Genomic DNA, 16,225 nt, shown 5'->3' with positions numbered 1-16,225 from the left:
GGTTACAAGACAACAATAGAGTTGAGAAAACATCGACAGTGAATATCCCCATCGATATTATCGGAAACTATTGAAAATTTAAATCAAATTACAAATCCTATAAAAAAATTGTATTCCAATTTATATATTATCAATTAAGCTAACTAAACTATCGGTTTAATTTCTCACACAATTCTTTCCCCCATTTCTTGTGCTGAAAAAAGTGTAAAAAGCATTTTCCCCAACTTTAATAAACTTCAATCAAGAAGAGTAAGTACTGAAACAAATGGCAAAAATTGTTGTTCCTAATAAAACAAATATTTTACATTAACGCTGTGCAGCTGTCAATGTTTCCGTGGCCGAAAGGACCAAGTTGGCATTGGCATTGGCAAGACAAAGCGCTAAACTGACAGGTTAATAATCTCGACTCGATAATCGACAGCCCGCCAGGACCCATGCCACAGATGACAGCCTGAAAGGGCCAGCACAATGTCGGCGCAGATAACACAAGGTCCTTACAGCCAACCACCCACCCACTCACACACACGTGGAATCCAAAGGACTCAAATCCCGAGGATGCGGGGAATGGATGTTTGTGTGCGTGTCAACAAAGAGCTTATTAACGTGCCGCAGACAGCAATTGGGAATTCCTGGGAAATGCTCGTCGCCTTATCTGCGCTGCGATGTTCGTTCGCTCTGCTGATTGGCAAATATTTCAATTATTTTTTCATTTCGTTCAATGAAATGTGGCCCGGGCATCGCGATGAAATTTCTACGCGATTTGGCGAAACAACGACGGCAAACAAAAACGCATTTATAAATCTCATCCAGCAAATACAAAGTAAAATGCTTCGTTATTTATGGACCTTTCTCCCTTTTTTTCCTGGTCCCCCATCTATTTGTCCCTCCTCCAATTTTTTTGTTGGTTAAGAGAAATTGTCAGGCGAATGACACATATTTGGGAGGGCAGCGGGCAAAAAAATCATACCAAAATAAAATCATAAATTTATTAAAATGCAGCAGACAGCAGCCGCTCCCAGTTCGCTTCTCTTCTGGGGCATAAAGCAAAATAAATGTTCATGTGTATGCAATGAAATTTACATGCAAAATTTAAAAACCCAACCAGACCTCTCTGTCTCGCAAACGACACACATATTCATGCATATGCATTCGGTGGGGGAATATTTGACATATAACCGCGTCGGTTTTACAGCGTCATTTCTGGTTTTGTTGAAATATTAAAATGGATGACGCACAGAAAATGCATATGGCTGGACCAGGCCACTCAGATGAAAACGAAAAAAAAGAAAATAAAGCCCCATCAAACAGCTACATTTGTAAAAATACACACTTTTAGTGCCGGCAAATATTTGCTTAATCGATTTATTATTTGTTGCACAATTTCATAATGAAGCCGCATTAATAATGCCACAGCAGCCTTAATACCTCGTTTAAAAATTCATGTGGCGAATGCCATGCCTTTTGTGACATACATTTTCGTTCCGGGAGCAATGAAATTTTTAAATATATATCATGAGGGCACTGAAAAAAGTTCGATATGTAAATAAATATATTTTTTAATAGGGATTTCCCAGTCCAATTTGACTCTTCAAACTATAATAATTTCTTTATCTATTTATTAGAGAAAAAACCATCCAAGCCAGCTGGATCCATAAGTCGCACTCAACTTATCAAAAGTGCACGCACAACTTTCGCCCCGCCCCCAGCCCCTCGAGGGAATCCCACCTGAGCTTTAGCCACCTGTCTAAACTGCTTTTCAACGGCACCTTGTTGCTGGCTGGCCCGTTACGCCTCTTTTGTTTGGCTTTGATTTAACATTTTGTCCGTTTACTTTGCAGTTTAACTGGCGGCAGACGCACGACAGGAGCGGTCCGTTGTTTGCCCGATCCTTCGGGCCAACTCCCGCCAGGACCTCAGTCCTCAATCCCATTTCCCGCTGCCTGCATTTTTCTACACTTTCACGTTGACAATTTCATTTGGCCCGGGTCTCCGTGGGAGTTCAAGCTGAAATGTGCTTTTGGTGTCCTCCACTCTTTACTCTCCGCTTCGGAGTACTCTATCCTTGCTCGTTTTTTCCCCTTTCATTTTTCTACATCCTCTGCAGTGTCCCGTGGCCCAGAGAGTTCCCAGCTCCACGCGTAACTTGACTTTACTTCGACTGCGGCTCAAAGTGAACAGAAACTGGAGCTCTGCGCCACGCCCACTGGAGGTCCTTCGCCTCCATCCCCCCCTCTCCCCCTACTAAAAGGAGTTGACAACTTTTTTTGCTGTCGCCGCGCTGTTTTAGTTTCAGTTTTTTAAGTATAGTTGGTTTTAGTTGCTATGTTTTCATTTTGCAACCCGGCCAGGGTTTTTTCCCATCGTCGTGCTGCACAAAGTTAAATGTTTCTGCGCAGCCGGGCGGCACAAATGCGAAATGGCAACAAACAATTTGAGGCAATAAAATAAAGAGAGCATATGAAGTGGGTGGTCTCGCGGCCGCTCTAGGGCATAATATCTGGGAAATAAAAGCGAAATTGAATTGTAAAAATTTTTATTATGCTGTCGAGGAGTCGTAGTAGCAGCCATTAGCCCAAGTTTCAGTTTTAGTTCACGTTACGATCCTGTAACCGCCAAACAATGGCCATTCAAAACTCGGCACTCGCTGCAACTTAATCAAATTTCCACTTGACCTGGAGGCGAAAACCTAGAATGCAATCATGCCAGACTGGGCGATACCCTGTAGTATTTGGTTTTTGCACATTCGATTCCGACGAAAGCAAACCACTCGTTGGCAAATCTTTGCTGGCTGCTCTGGCCAACAATTACATGTTTAATTAACTTTTGTTATGACTGGCTACTACTCCCTTTGCCTCCTGCAGCTGCTGGCTCGTCTAATTAGAGAAGTGCAACAACTGTCGGGCAGATTGCTGAATTAAATAATCCACTGACCAGGGGAGCAGGGTGGATTTCCAGGATTGCTGGGATGCCAGGACTTCTATATGCTGCATGCGAGGCCTGCTGCTGATGCCACATCAAAGGATGTGCAGCTCTCGACTCCATGAAGCTCGGTAAAATTTTAATTTAGGTTTTGTATGCAAATGACCTTAAATGTTGTATAACAATTGAGAGAGCGTACGAGATTTTTGGCTACATTCTTGGCCGACAAATTGTTATGAATGTGCGAGTGTGTCTACTGGTGATTGTGTGCCCAGAGCCTTGGTCCTTTAGGCCTGACATGTGCAACTGCAAGTTACAGTTGCCATTTGCGGAACTTTGTCATGGCATCACGTGGCTTTGGAGTCCTAAGCCCTCAAGGATCGGCCCCAGCAGGAGGCCTACACTCGTCCTTCTCTGCCTTCTGCGTCATCTGCCTATTTCTCCGTATATATATTCGTATGTGTGTGTGCTGGCCAAAGGCCCGGGGCTAAAGCTTTATGATTAGTGCAACCAGGATGGGGATTTTCGAGCACTAATTGTCTGGAATTTCTTTAGATCCCTGGTGTAAGTGCACAGGGATTACGAAGGAAATCAATAAGAAGTTATGTGCCTCGCCTACAAAGTTATTCAGCCTTAAAGTTGAACCACATTTGTGTAGTAGATACAGAATAGTTTCACAGTTTTGAATGCAACATAAAGATTTGAGTGGGTTTAGCAATTTTAAGAGATTTATTGGAAAAGTTTTGTTGGCTAGTTTTGTTATTTTACTGGCTTAGTTATAAAGTGGATTACATTTGAGTGTACTCAAAGTTATGTTTAAGATATGTAAAATACTTTTCATTTTTTCCCCTAAATAATCATCCTTATAAGAATTATAAAAATATTTTTTTTTTACTGACCTACAGTTCCTTCAACTGTTGCTTTTTGCAGGAAAATAAAGCGCTTTTAAATGCGCATGTTTATAAAGTCAGCGACAACTTAAGTATGCAAATCCTCGACAGCGACAACAACTGCCAAAGATTAATGAAAAACTTTGAAATTTTTGGGGAAATTTTCATGAGCCGAATCTGATTTCGGTTTTGGGGGAAAGGCCTTAAAGAGAAATGCCCGCCGCCAGGCTCTTTAGCATACGAAACGAGACAGGACATGCACGAAGGAGCTGACAAGAGCCCGTGGGCAAAAGAAGAGGGGACCACTCGAAGGCATCTGAGGGGAATCTGAGTCAACTGTTTATTTATTTATTATGCGGCCAACACTAAACTGTAACTAAAAACAAGATTCCAGCCTGACTGCCAACACATGATGTCTACACATGTCGAGCGAAGGGATCGAAAAGTGGGGACTGGTGCGGGCCGAGCATCTCCAGTTGACGTTGACGCCACTTTGATATATTATGCACGCTTGAGGCCGGCAACAAATAATCAAGTATCAAATTCCACACGGAATGCTAACGAAAGCACACTCGCACAGCCACACAGGCAACCGCACAGGCAAAGCGATTTCTTTTTTGAGGCCACCAGGGAGAGGGCTACAATTTGGGGTTCCATCTGCGATGGCTGCCGTCTTAAGCTGTCAGCCAAATGAGGGCAGGCCGCAAATTTGGGAGGACGAAAGCACACACAAAGACAAAGCTCGCAGGTATCCGCCTGAGTTCAATCTTTAGCCTCAGTTCTTGCACAGGAAAAAATGTAGAAGTATTTTGGGGAAAGGGAGAAGAAAGGTTAAAGTCACTCAGGTTGGAAAAGTGTACAGTGTAGATAAATATGGCAGAAGTTAGGAAAATAGATACCATGAAAAAGTATAACCAACCAACCATTTTCCAGTAGGTTTCACACTGTAAAACAGAGTTCACTAAAAGTATTTGCAGTTTTAGTAAGTTTAGTAATTTCTCTATTTTTAAAGCTAGGAAAATCTTTCCCAATTTTTCTTAGGCCCAGATAAGAGGTCAGTCTAATCATTATCTTATACATATATTATTAAATCTTTTAAAAGAAAACATTAATAAATGGCTTTACAATCCGATAAACAAATCTGGGATATTATCAATGAAAATTTCATATATTTTTCCCTGTGCCCCTGTGGCCTGTGCTTGTAGCGCGTGTGGCAAATGAACAATCAGGCAGGCCACATGGCAACATGGCAACATCTTTCGGCGGCTGGCCGAGCTCGTTTGCCTGAGCCCTTGGCTTCCTCACAGACCTGGTCCGAAGTCGGTCTAAGCCGATTAGCATGGCATAATAGTTGCCAGTTGCCGACAATAAACTTGCCAACTGGACGGGGAGCTGATTTTTCTTGTTGATTTTATAGGGGAATGTAGACATAACTTGCCAGATCGAGAGGAAGTTGGTGACGACGACGACTGGGAGCACATGGGAAACTCAGACAGAAAATTCCATTCCGATTCCATTTCCCAGCTGCCCTGCATCCTGCGGAATTTGCGTGGAAATCTCTTAAGTCAGACATGGAGATTCGTTGGGAAAACTGTTTTGTCATTTCTACTGTCGCTAGGCATTTGCATTATTTCTGTTATGTTCTGTTCTGTTCTGTGCTGTTTTCGCTTTCTCGGTGTGATTTATTAATGTGGCTGGGTTTTATTCCTTTGGCCCGCTAAGCTTTATTTGTTCATTAGTGAGTCAGTCGGTCTGTGCCGGATTCGTGGGATTCTATTGAAAATGGCATTGGAGGCTCACCGTCTGAGCCCAACTCGATCCCGTTCAATGGGCTTAACCCCTAAGCCGAACAAGGAATGCAAACTCTTTAGTGGCTCGCCGCCAGGACCCGAAATGAATTTATCTCGGTCTTTTCACACCGCCTTGATATCTGCGAACTGTCAGGCCATAATGAGTGCAAATAAATTTCAAGTAGGCTTAAAATTTTCCACTTTTTCGCCCCGCCAATTGCTCGGGCTCGTGGATCCTGGCTCCTGGCTGCTTGGCATTCAATGTAACCGCAGAAATTCATATACAAAAATAACACGAGCGATAAGAGGGCAAAAAGTGCCATGAATAACAGCTGAGGGACGAAGAGTAGGCAAAATGAATTCTATTTAACATTTTGGGTGAAATTTGCGCAATTTTTTGTTGTGCGAGTATCTCGGTGTTTGCTTTTTCCCTCCCACGAATATAGAAATATCAACAAGAAGAAGGCCCACTGCCTTTTTGTGACGCACTCGAGGGGCAGATGATAAATGTCCTTGCCAAGCCATGAAATGAATGAAGTATGGCCACGCATTTATGTGTGGCCAAAGGCAAACAGGCAGAGTTTCCCGGGCAAACAAAAACGCGGGGAGCGAGCAAAGAAAACCTGACGACAGAAAGACCGAAAATCACAACAAATGTGGTGAGGGATAAGGGGGGAGGGGTGAGCAGTGGGCTGGCGACAGTCGCTTTCCTTTGAAGCCTCGGCCGAAACACTTCCACGGACTAGTAGGCCACTCTCCCGGCGGCCAGGACTTTCTGGTTTCTGGCCAGGACTTCAGAGCCAATCGCCATCGCCATTGCCTTGGCCAAAAAAGGCCGAAAAGAAATCGAGAAAAGTAAAAGAAAACTCTTGACAAACTGAACTGAACTGAGCTGGCGCTGCTTGTCATTCATCGCGCTGTCAGCTCGCTTCCTGGTGCACTGGAATTTTCAGTCTCTTCGGGCTAAGTTCGAGGGAAAGTTTTTTCGGTCAACTACACGCACACGTTGTGAAGGACTTTGGCCAGCTGAAAGTTGTTTTGGTATTTTTTTCCACTCTGGTGTTTTCTGGTTTTTCCCGTTTTTCCCCGGCTTACTCTTAGCCCACTGCTATCCATTCGAGATCTTGACTTTTCCCTTGGCCGGCTCGCCTTACAAAAGCTGATTTTTTAGCTGCTTTGATGCCTTTAACTGTGCTGGTTCGTATAGGTTCGTGTTTGTATTCATGTTGTGGGCGTGGCAGCAGCTGTTGCCACCGCCCCTTGCGTTTGGGCCCGGTCAATCGGATGGCCAAATTGTTTGGGTTGTCCCGGCTTAAAGACCAATAATATTTGTATAACTTAAAGGCTGCATAAAGTGGGTGATTTGAAAACAAATTAAGTGGTCATCAACTTACCAGCCAAAAGTAAAAGTAGGGCTGCAATAAAATAGAAAAAAGGAAAATAGGTTTGTAAATTACAAATAAATAATAAGTAAATAACAAATATTTTTATTTAAATAAAAATAAGTAATAAATTGGTTTTTGATAAAATGTAAATCAAATATTTTTCAAAAAGTTAAACTCATATAGTAAACTGTAACCAATATGGGATTAAAGAAATTAAAAGCAAAATTTGCCAAGCTTTTAAACTTGGGAATATTTGCTAAGCATAATTGGAAACTTTTCAAAGACTCAATTCTGCAGAAATTTGAGGAAAATACATTTCATCTTGTGCGTAGTTGTTAAACAAACCAGTTACCAGCCTCACATGCAACCTCGACTTGCTGGGCTGAAGATCTTGTAAATCTGGCGTTAAATCCTTTGGGAAGTTGGCAAACACCAGCTCTCTGATATAGACATCTGAATCGAACTTTGCAGGCCGAAGCCTGGGCCGAAACTTAACTCATCAGATACGCCTCTAAATAAGCATTTATAAAGCTACGCTGCGGCGGCAACAACTGGCAAACTTTTCGCTCAAGAACATTGAACAGACAACAAGAACAGCGGCAAATCGGAGCGGCAAGCCAAACATAATTTCCAAGTTTCTGGCCAAAATTGTGTGAGTAGGTTGTTTTCATAGAAATGCGATAAATACTTTTGCCAGCCAGCCAGCTTAGCCGGGCAAGCGGCCGGAACTATGTACTCCAGAGGAAGTGGCGGCGTGTGGCCAAGTTAACTTGGAAAACATTAAAATGCCAAAGTGAAAAGTTTCGGCCAGCTGGATGGTTGTATGGTTGGCTAGCTGGCCCAACAACGAAATTCAATTGAAAACATATAAAATTTGAATTTATGAAGACTATGTGGGCGCACCGCACCAGCAATTTGCGTCTGTTTCAAAACTTTGGTATCAAAAGGTTGAACAATATGCACCCGAGACCCCAGGCGTTAAACCGCTGCACTGCCAGTTCGTTTGTTTGACTTGGACTTGGACTTTGACTGGGCCACATGGCGTATGCGTATGCGTATCTCAGGCTTCGCATCCACCCGATTTTTGGGTTAATTGAGATGGAAACAGAACCGGCCAATAGATAACTATTCTACTCCAGAACCTGGTCACTCTTTCTTCTGCCGCTGACAGGCCTGTGAACTTGGCCCAATGCTAATGTACAATCTATGCCCGAAACTTTTCGATGGTCGAAAAGTTTACCAAGTTTGTTTCGCATTTCTGTGGCTTCGAAGTGGGAGCCACTGCCCCGGGCTTATTTATTGGCCACATTTTATTATTTGCCAGCGAAAGTGATGGCCCAAAAAAAGTTCTTGTTCTCATCTCCCGAAAAACAGCTGCCAGCCGCTTCGATTAGAAGGATTTCGCATCGCTTCGAAATCGATTTCAAATCCATAACAATTTGGCATAATTTGCACGCATAAAACCGAAAATTTCATTTGCTCATGCGGTTATTCCACTACATTGGTCGGCTCATTCATTAGAACAATTTTTTCTCAGCCTATACGATTTTACGTAGGTGCGAGCAAGACAGATATATGTCAGCTGCAATGAGCAATTAATGAGCAAAATTTTAAAAACCGAAGGCCACCATTTTATTTTTTTTTGTATGAGCAAAATTGAATCTAAAAAGTACAATTTTGCTCATTTATTAGAGCTACTGTAAATCGGATCTTGCTCGCACCTACGTAAAATCGTATGGGCTGAGAAAAAATTGTACTAATGAATGATCCGAACGATGTAGTGGAATAACCGCATCAATAATGCAGCGACAAAAGCCTCGCTTTGTCAGCCCACAAAGGCAAACGCAAACGCAATTTTCTTTACACACAATAAACTTTATGTTGATTGAATAAAAGTTGCGTCAGGCCCACGCACACATGAGCACGCACTCACTCACACACCGACGAACAGGCACACAAACGCACACATAGACACGATACTAATGGAAAGCCAACTTTTCATTTTAAATTAACTTTCGAATACAAAGGAAAAATAAACATTATCAGTTCGATATGGCCATCGCAAATTGTTCACTTCATTTTGGTTCCATCAAAATAGTTTTTATGACATCCGTTACAACAAAATCTACATATACTGAAAATAAAACGATCAAATCGACAGATTCACATCACTTTTTGATTTTATTTTATTGAAATCGTGAATTGTTATTAGGTGACACGGTAATCATTTGTTTTTAGTTAAAAGTCGTGAAAAATAAATTTAAAGTTGGAATCTATTTTAACTTTTAAAATCGTTTTAACTACAATTTAAAAATTGGTTTATTAGATTATTAATTTTGGAAAAATCCTTGTTATTGATCCAAAGCATACATTAATGCAATAATGATTGCACAAATTATTTTATTATTATTTTTATAAAATGAGAGTTTAAAGAAGACTGTAGAAGTAACTAAAACATTTAGTTAGCGGTCTGAGATCTATCTCTGATTTACCATTTAACTGACATATTCCATAATATTATAAATTTAAATTATGTCACAAAGCTACAAATTAGCCTATAAAACGAAAAGTTCGCAAGTGATCAGTATCTCGAAATATCATTCGTGTTAATAGCTTTGTGATGAAATTTGGAAAGCCAGTTGCACTTCGAAAAACCTTATTCTAGATAATAATATTGTGCACTCACCGTTCTCCTCCTCGATGTTCCGCGTCATCGTCGTCGAGGAGCTGACGCGGACGCGAGATGCCGCCGCCGCTTGGCCATTTAGAGCGGACAGGACGAGCAGGAAGAGCGGCAGGGAGAGCGTGCGGCAGCAGGACCTGCCCATGGTGATAGCCCAGCTCTCGATCCTGCGGACGATAGTAGTTGGTGGACGAGGGAGGTTGCGAGGTTGCTGTTGCCGGGTATCCTGGTGCTCCTGCACCGGTGTTGCCTACTTTCCGGCTCAGAAACCTTTCACACTTTGCACTGCGAGCATTTTTCGTGGGTGGTTCTTTTGCGCGATTTATTTATGCTTAAATTCAATTTAAATTATTTCGCAAATGCTGCAAAAGAGTGAGAAAGAGAGAGAGAGAGTCGGGAGTTGAAGAGAGACAAAAAGGGGTGCATCGGCAGAGTCAGCTAAATTTGTTGACATGTCAATAAATAAGGCAAAACATAGGCAAGCCGAATAAAATAAAACATAGTAAAATTTCATGCCATTTTTGGGTAATTACAGTTTGCCGTTTCTGTTGCTCTGGTTAAATTTATTTAATTGCCTTTATTTTTGGTTTGGCAAATTTGTAAGCAAATTCATTGCACTTTCCCACCGACAACAAACAAACATGCAAACGTAATTTATGTGATTTTTACAAATTTTATTGGGTTAATTTGTTTGCTTTCCATATTTATGGCAATTGTAAACGAGCGTTATTTATGCGCCATTCTTAATTCACGCAGCGAAATCAAATCGGATGAAACACAATTTTTGTTTGTAAATTTAAGACCAATTAAACAAACAGTGCCTGTCGGTGAAATGTGACTGTATAAAGTGCGATGTCTTGGAGAGACAGCTACAAATCACAACGTATTTAGCCATTTTGTCAACAGCACGACAGCACGTACACCTCAATATTTTAAAACATATTTCTGTCTTCCGGCTGCGAGGCTCTTTTAATTAAAGATTATTTATAACTCGCAGCACAGAGCGCGCGTACAGTGAGAAATCATTTCGAATGCCGCCTGCGTACATATTTGTTATAATTTATGTGGCCCATATAAATGACTAACAACACACGACGACTACGACGACCGACTGGCAAAGGACGCTTCCAGGAGTTCTAGATGGAAAATGGCCGTGAATGGATGGTAGTAAGTATACCCGAACATGTGCCAAAGTATCCGCGCGTGTAGATCTTTAAGCGGGGAAAAAAGCGAGGGGACTCCGACAAAAAGCCGGAGAAACGTGCCAGCATCAAAGTTCAATATGACGATGATGGCACTGCCAGAAGTCGGTTCCCTCTGAGGAGCTAACGAGTGCAAATTTCTCTTCGGATTCCTTGTTCTTCCTTTGCTTTTCTTTTGCGTCTCGGTCTGGCAGTGCTTTTACTTTTACGTTGCGAAAAACCCAATAAACGATAAACAGGAAAGCGGAAATCGGAAACTGTACACGCTCATCTTTCTAGACTACACACAGACTGGCTCGAATTTCTCAGCAACGAGACACTAAGAGAAAAAACTAGTCAGAACTATCCATAAAAAAAATTCTGTTAAATACTTTTGGGCCTATAACGAGAAAAAAAAAAGCAATTTATTTTATTTGCGAATATACCCACGAAATCTAATTAAGGGAGGACATTAAAAAAATTACTTTCGAATAAAAAAAAACTAAACTAAAAAATATCCAAGCTCAAATAAATTACTAAAATACTGAAAAAAACAATCCATCGAAAATAAAAAAGGTACATAAAAATACTACATTTATTTTCTCTGTAAAACCCACACATAAACTGCCGCAAAATCGAGGCTTCGATGCGACGTGCTTTTATGATATATTGACTTGCTCTAGCTGGATTTTTATCGACGGCATTACAGGGGCCAAATGCTTTTAGCTGCCTGCACTAATTTTATTTCAGCTCTCAGTCAGCGGCCTACGCCCTAAAGTTTTTATTTTTATTTTCACCATCGACCTGAATGTAAAGTGAATAAAACTTTCCCGACAACTGTAGCCCCGCAACCGCAACTGACAGGCGGTGGAGTGCCCACTTAATCATGATTTTTAAAGCGGCGTTAATAAATTTGTCTAAATTTATTTACAATGCAAGCAGCGCCTGCAAATGGATTTCCATTGCGATAAAGTGAAAATATTTGTAAATCGTTAGTCAATATTGCAGAAATATTTACGGGGAAAAATGCTTTTCATAACGAAAGCCCGACATGGAGTGCTAAATAACATTTGGCCGCCTGGCGATGAGAATCTAATCGAAAAATATCCAAACATTCGAGGTGCAGTTTTGATTTGGGCTCGAAATTTAATTGAATCGAGAAATGAAAGCTTTAATTAAAACGCTGGTACGTGAAACCAATGCCCGAGTGGAGTTGATTAAATTTACATTCCAAAACGAGCAAGGCTAACTTTAATGTTTGGCACACATCGATACTGGAATTGGCCCCGAAATTAAATATGAGCCACTCAAAATCCATTTACCTAGGGCCTTGCCAAACTTTTGCTTTTGGCAAATCAGCTTAGTGAATGGGTTATGCAAGGATAAAAACTTGTGTGTGCATCCAATAAAAAGCGTTCCCAATAAAATGTGAGTCACATTAGCTAATGCAAACTGAGGGCCGAAGGTGAAGGTGGTTGCTGGGAGCAGGGAGCCAACGCTGCGTATACGTAACCTCGATGGGCATGTGCCTGTGAGCGAGTGTTCGTTGGTTTGTGAGGGAGCATTGTGCCAGTTTCGCCATTGAGGCATCCACCTACGATCGACATGCACTTCAATTTACAAACTTGCCAAGCCAGCAGAAGTGTACGTGTGTGGGTGAGTGTGTGATTGTGTGAGTGGCGGTGAGTTTTCCGGCTGCAGCTGCAGCAAAGTGTGTCGACGTTTTTCCATTTCCGGCATGCAAGTTTGCGTTCGCCCCTCGCTGGCTCACCCTCACCCACTTTATTTTGTAATGTAATGAAGTGTGTTTGCATTAAAATGCAATTTGAAGTGCAAAGTTACAATATTATTATGGCATCTATAAGTGTGGATGTGTATGTATTTGCACAAGGAGAGCCCTTGAGCAGGATACTCCTGAATACTACCTGGCCCTGCCACTTTTTTCGCGGTTTATGTGCGCTAAGTGAGCCTATAAAAAGCCATGCATGGCTGCCTCGTTTCGCAAGGGTTCAAGTGCAATTTTATGAATACTAAAAATTCTAATGGCCGCCAGGATGTGTGGGTGTGTGTGTGGGAGTGGGCCAGGACTTGCAGGACTGGGCAGCAATCAGAGCGTTCAACACTTGGCGCCATCATCAACATCATCATCATCCACATCCCAGCAGAAGCAGCAGCAGCTGCTAATTGTGCTGCATACTTGGGCGAGCCTGTGAGCTTGTTTGCATGCCAACATTAAACCGGCATCAGGACACTCCTTAACACTTCGGGGTGGCAGTGGAATGGCCTTGTTAGCCCTGGTCCGACCTACACCCCAATTCGACAGCAATCTTGGTGACAAGCGTTTTAATATGCAAATAAACTCGGTCTCCAGCTGTCCGCAGCATTAATTGCATATTAAAATTCACTTGCACTTCTAGTCGCATTTCCATTTCCATTCCGAATTGATGCACTTTGTTCTCGGTGTCCCCAATAATTTTGTTTATGTGGTATCGTGTGTCGTTTATAAATGGCTTTTGTCGCCGAATCGTATGGCCATTGTTCTCCTTAGTTTTGCTGGTCTGTCGAATTTGTGTCAGAATTCGTAATTAATGTTTGGCACAGCGAATAAATGAGTTTGATTAGGAACCATTGTGGAAACGGCGGGGATTGGGTTTCGGTTTTGAAACAATAGTATTTTGTGGAATTAGTGCATATGTTTAGAGGCCAGCAATAGCCCCTAGCAATAGATATTTTCCACTAAAAACTATTTTATTTATTTGGGGGGCTGATTAAGCTGACCAAAATGGTATTTTGAACCTGATTAGGAGCTAGCATATAATTAATATGCAATTTAGATATAATGTGACGTAGCTTTGACCTTGATAGTGCGATAAATTATCGAAAATAATGTTGTATTTAATAATATTTATAGCTCTTGAAAGACAATAAATTTATCCATACCAAACTAAAAGCCATTAAAGACGATATATAGGTAAAATAAATTGAAATATCAAATTTAAAGTTGATAAATTAAAGTAATTTGTTTAATCATTTTCTTTTTATGGCCTAGTATGTTCAACTTAAATTGAATTAATTTAATCGGATTACTTTTATCTTATTCTAGTCAGTTTGTCAAATAAAAGCTTGCCAAGTATAAATTCACACCTCTTTAAATTAATGCCAGAGCATTAGTTTCATATCGCCATCATCTTAATCAGTCCTAAGGTCCCTCAACGTTTTTCCCTGCAGCTTATCGTGCACATTCAATTTCGCCACCATCACAGGCCTCAACAGTTTGCTTTGAAGTGGCATTCATCTGTGAATTTCATTACACGCACACTTCAGCAATTTAGCAATTTAAACAAATATATGCATTTGTTCTTGGGTGGTGTAGCAAGGGGGGTGGAGTGGGTGCTACATATATTTATCTATTAGTTTATGGCTCGCATTTCACTGGCTCTCTTTTAATGGCCGTCAAAGGCCAGCAATTTTGCACTTATGTACGAGTGCCATGAAATATGATGGCATTTGCAGGGCCACTACTAGACTACATAAGAGAAATGTCGGCACATGCAGTACGAAAAAACGAAAAACGAGAAAAGAACTAACCATATAAATAACTAAAACGCTCAACAATAACAATTTTCGTGCAATTTGTACGAGCTGCTCGTTCGAAGCAACAAAAAACGATTTTAGCAAGCAAATGAAAGAAATCCGAAAAAAACGATGAAACGAGCAGCTGAGCGGAGAAATCGTTTTATCTGCCGGCTTCACTGTGAAAACAAACACACAGACACATCAAACGATATAGACCGAGATATAGACGCACACCCACTAAACTAGCAAAAATAATCCAAACGAGAACGACGACGCCGCCACTCGGGGTTCGTGCGCTTTTCAATGGCTGTGCGCTTTCCGTGGAAATGATTTTCATTGAAAGCAAAGCGGGGGGCATTGCAGTCAGATCAGAGTCAGATCTCTTAAATGGGCGAACGTTGATTCGCGATGGCAACGAATTGCTTGTCAACAACAAGAACTAGAATAAGAACAACATTTTGGCAGCTGCTTACATTGCAAACCAGTTTTCAGGGCGTGTGAATTTCGATGGACGCGACTTTAAACGCACTTTTCCACATTCTCTAGTTTCTAAGATGGGCACATCGTACTTTTCTATATCTATTCAATTCCACATTAATTCTCGGTTTAAACACACAATTCGCGGATCAATTCTGGATGGTATCTGGCTTTTAATGGATTTTTCGGAGATTTTCTTTTGGGATGCACGGTTTGATTTGCTCAGATGGCCGGAAAACAATTCCATTCGCACTGCTCGCGTCACGTCGTTGAAGTCCCGTTAGTTCCGACCGTACCCGCGGGATCGCAAACTCTCACTGAACCGATTTTTATGGTACACACGCTGGAACCGAGAAGCTCGAGCAGCATAAGGCCGTTCGGCCAGCATCCGTGTCGACAAAAGCCGAGCGGGAAGCGCTCCCAGCCGCCCAATAAGCGGTACGAAGAGAAACGGTCCCGAGAGCGAATTCGAGAGATTTCAAAACGCCGAAGATGTGAACACGAAGTGGTGGATGTGGATGCTGCCCGATAACAGGGGTCTGTTAACGCGGCTTTGCGATTTTATAGCACGCTTTTGGGATGATGAGTTCCTGTAACTTTTGAAGATGAAATCCATAATACTCGAGATAAATAAAGAAAGGCTTCCATTCAGTCACTACTAGTATATTTAGGCAGTTCTATAAAATAAATACAATAGATAGCACATATTTTGTGTGCTGCAGCGTGTATGTGTATGGCAGCGGTTAATCTTGTTTACATTTCAAATTAGCCTGCGGCATTTCCCTGACCCTCTCTCGGGTCATCTCATTTCTCTCGTGTTTTTTCTCTGGCGCAGCTTGTGCTAAAAAACAGCTGATAAATGTGCTAAATTTTACATCTGCTTTGCAAATGTGCTGATTAATACTTAAGAGGCCCAAAAGTCTATAAACAAATTAGGCAGAATGTATTTAAAAATATATGCTTTGAAAAGAAATACATTATTTATTGAATATTTGTTGTTTTTTTTTAGGACACATTTTTTGTAAATATTAAATTATTCTTTATTTAATAGAACAATATTAAAAACTGGGAGTATATTTTTTCGCACAGTTCTTTTCAACATCAATCTTTTAATCGGAAAATTCGAGCATCAATCAAAAACACACCTGTTGCATTCCTGTTGAGATGAACAGCCGCCCATCAATCAAATAAGCAAAGGAAAACAGAGCAAAACCCAAACCAATATTTTAGCAGTCTTGACGTTTCTATCAATATTTAGTTCCCCGAAAATACAAAAAACTCCCTTTAATATATTAAAAAACTTAAATAGGCCAATAAACAATTT

General features: G+C 41.2%; 1 protein-coding gene across 3 annotated transcripts in view; it reads right to left on the bottom strand.

Moving 5' to 3' along the window:
- Positions 1–15,228, bottom strand: part of side-VIII (sidestep VIII) — a 70,735-nt gene extending 55,507 nt beyond the window's left edge. Inside the window, exons 1-3 of one of the 3 annotated variants that reach the window (XM_070213637.1) lie at positions 14,659–15,228; positions 9,671–10,029; positions 6,994–7,014 (exon numbers count right to left, since the gene is read on the bottom strand). In XM_070213637.1, the coding sequence (XP_070069738.1) occupies positions 6,994–7,014; positions 9,671–9,812 (163 nt within the window). In that variant the 5' untranslated portion in view covers positions 9,813–10,029; positions 14,659–15,228. Of the gene's footprint in view, positions 1–6,993; positions 7,015–9,670; positions 10,030–14,656 lie in introns of all 3 variants that reach the window. The other 2 variants (XM_070213638.1, XM_070213639.1) reach the window with 2 other exon arrangements.
- Between the last annotated feature and the right edge of the window lie 997 nt (positions 15,229–16,225).

The sequence above is a fragment of the Drosophila takahashii genome, chromosome 2R (assembly GCF_030179915.1).
Source record: "Drosophila takahashii strain IR98-3 E-12201 chromosome 2R, DtakHiC1v2, whole genome shotgun sequence".
In the NCBI taxonomy this organism is placed as follows: domain Eukaryota; kingdom Metazoa; phylum Arthropoda; class Insecta; order Diptera; family Drosophilidae; genus Drosophila; species Drosophila takahashii.
The sequence above is the reverse complement of the archived record's forward strand: the minus strand, read 5'-3'. Positions and strand labels throughout refer to the sequence as shown.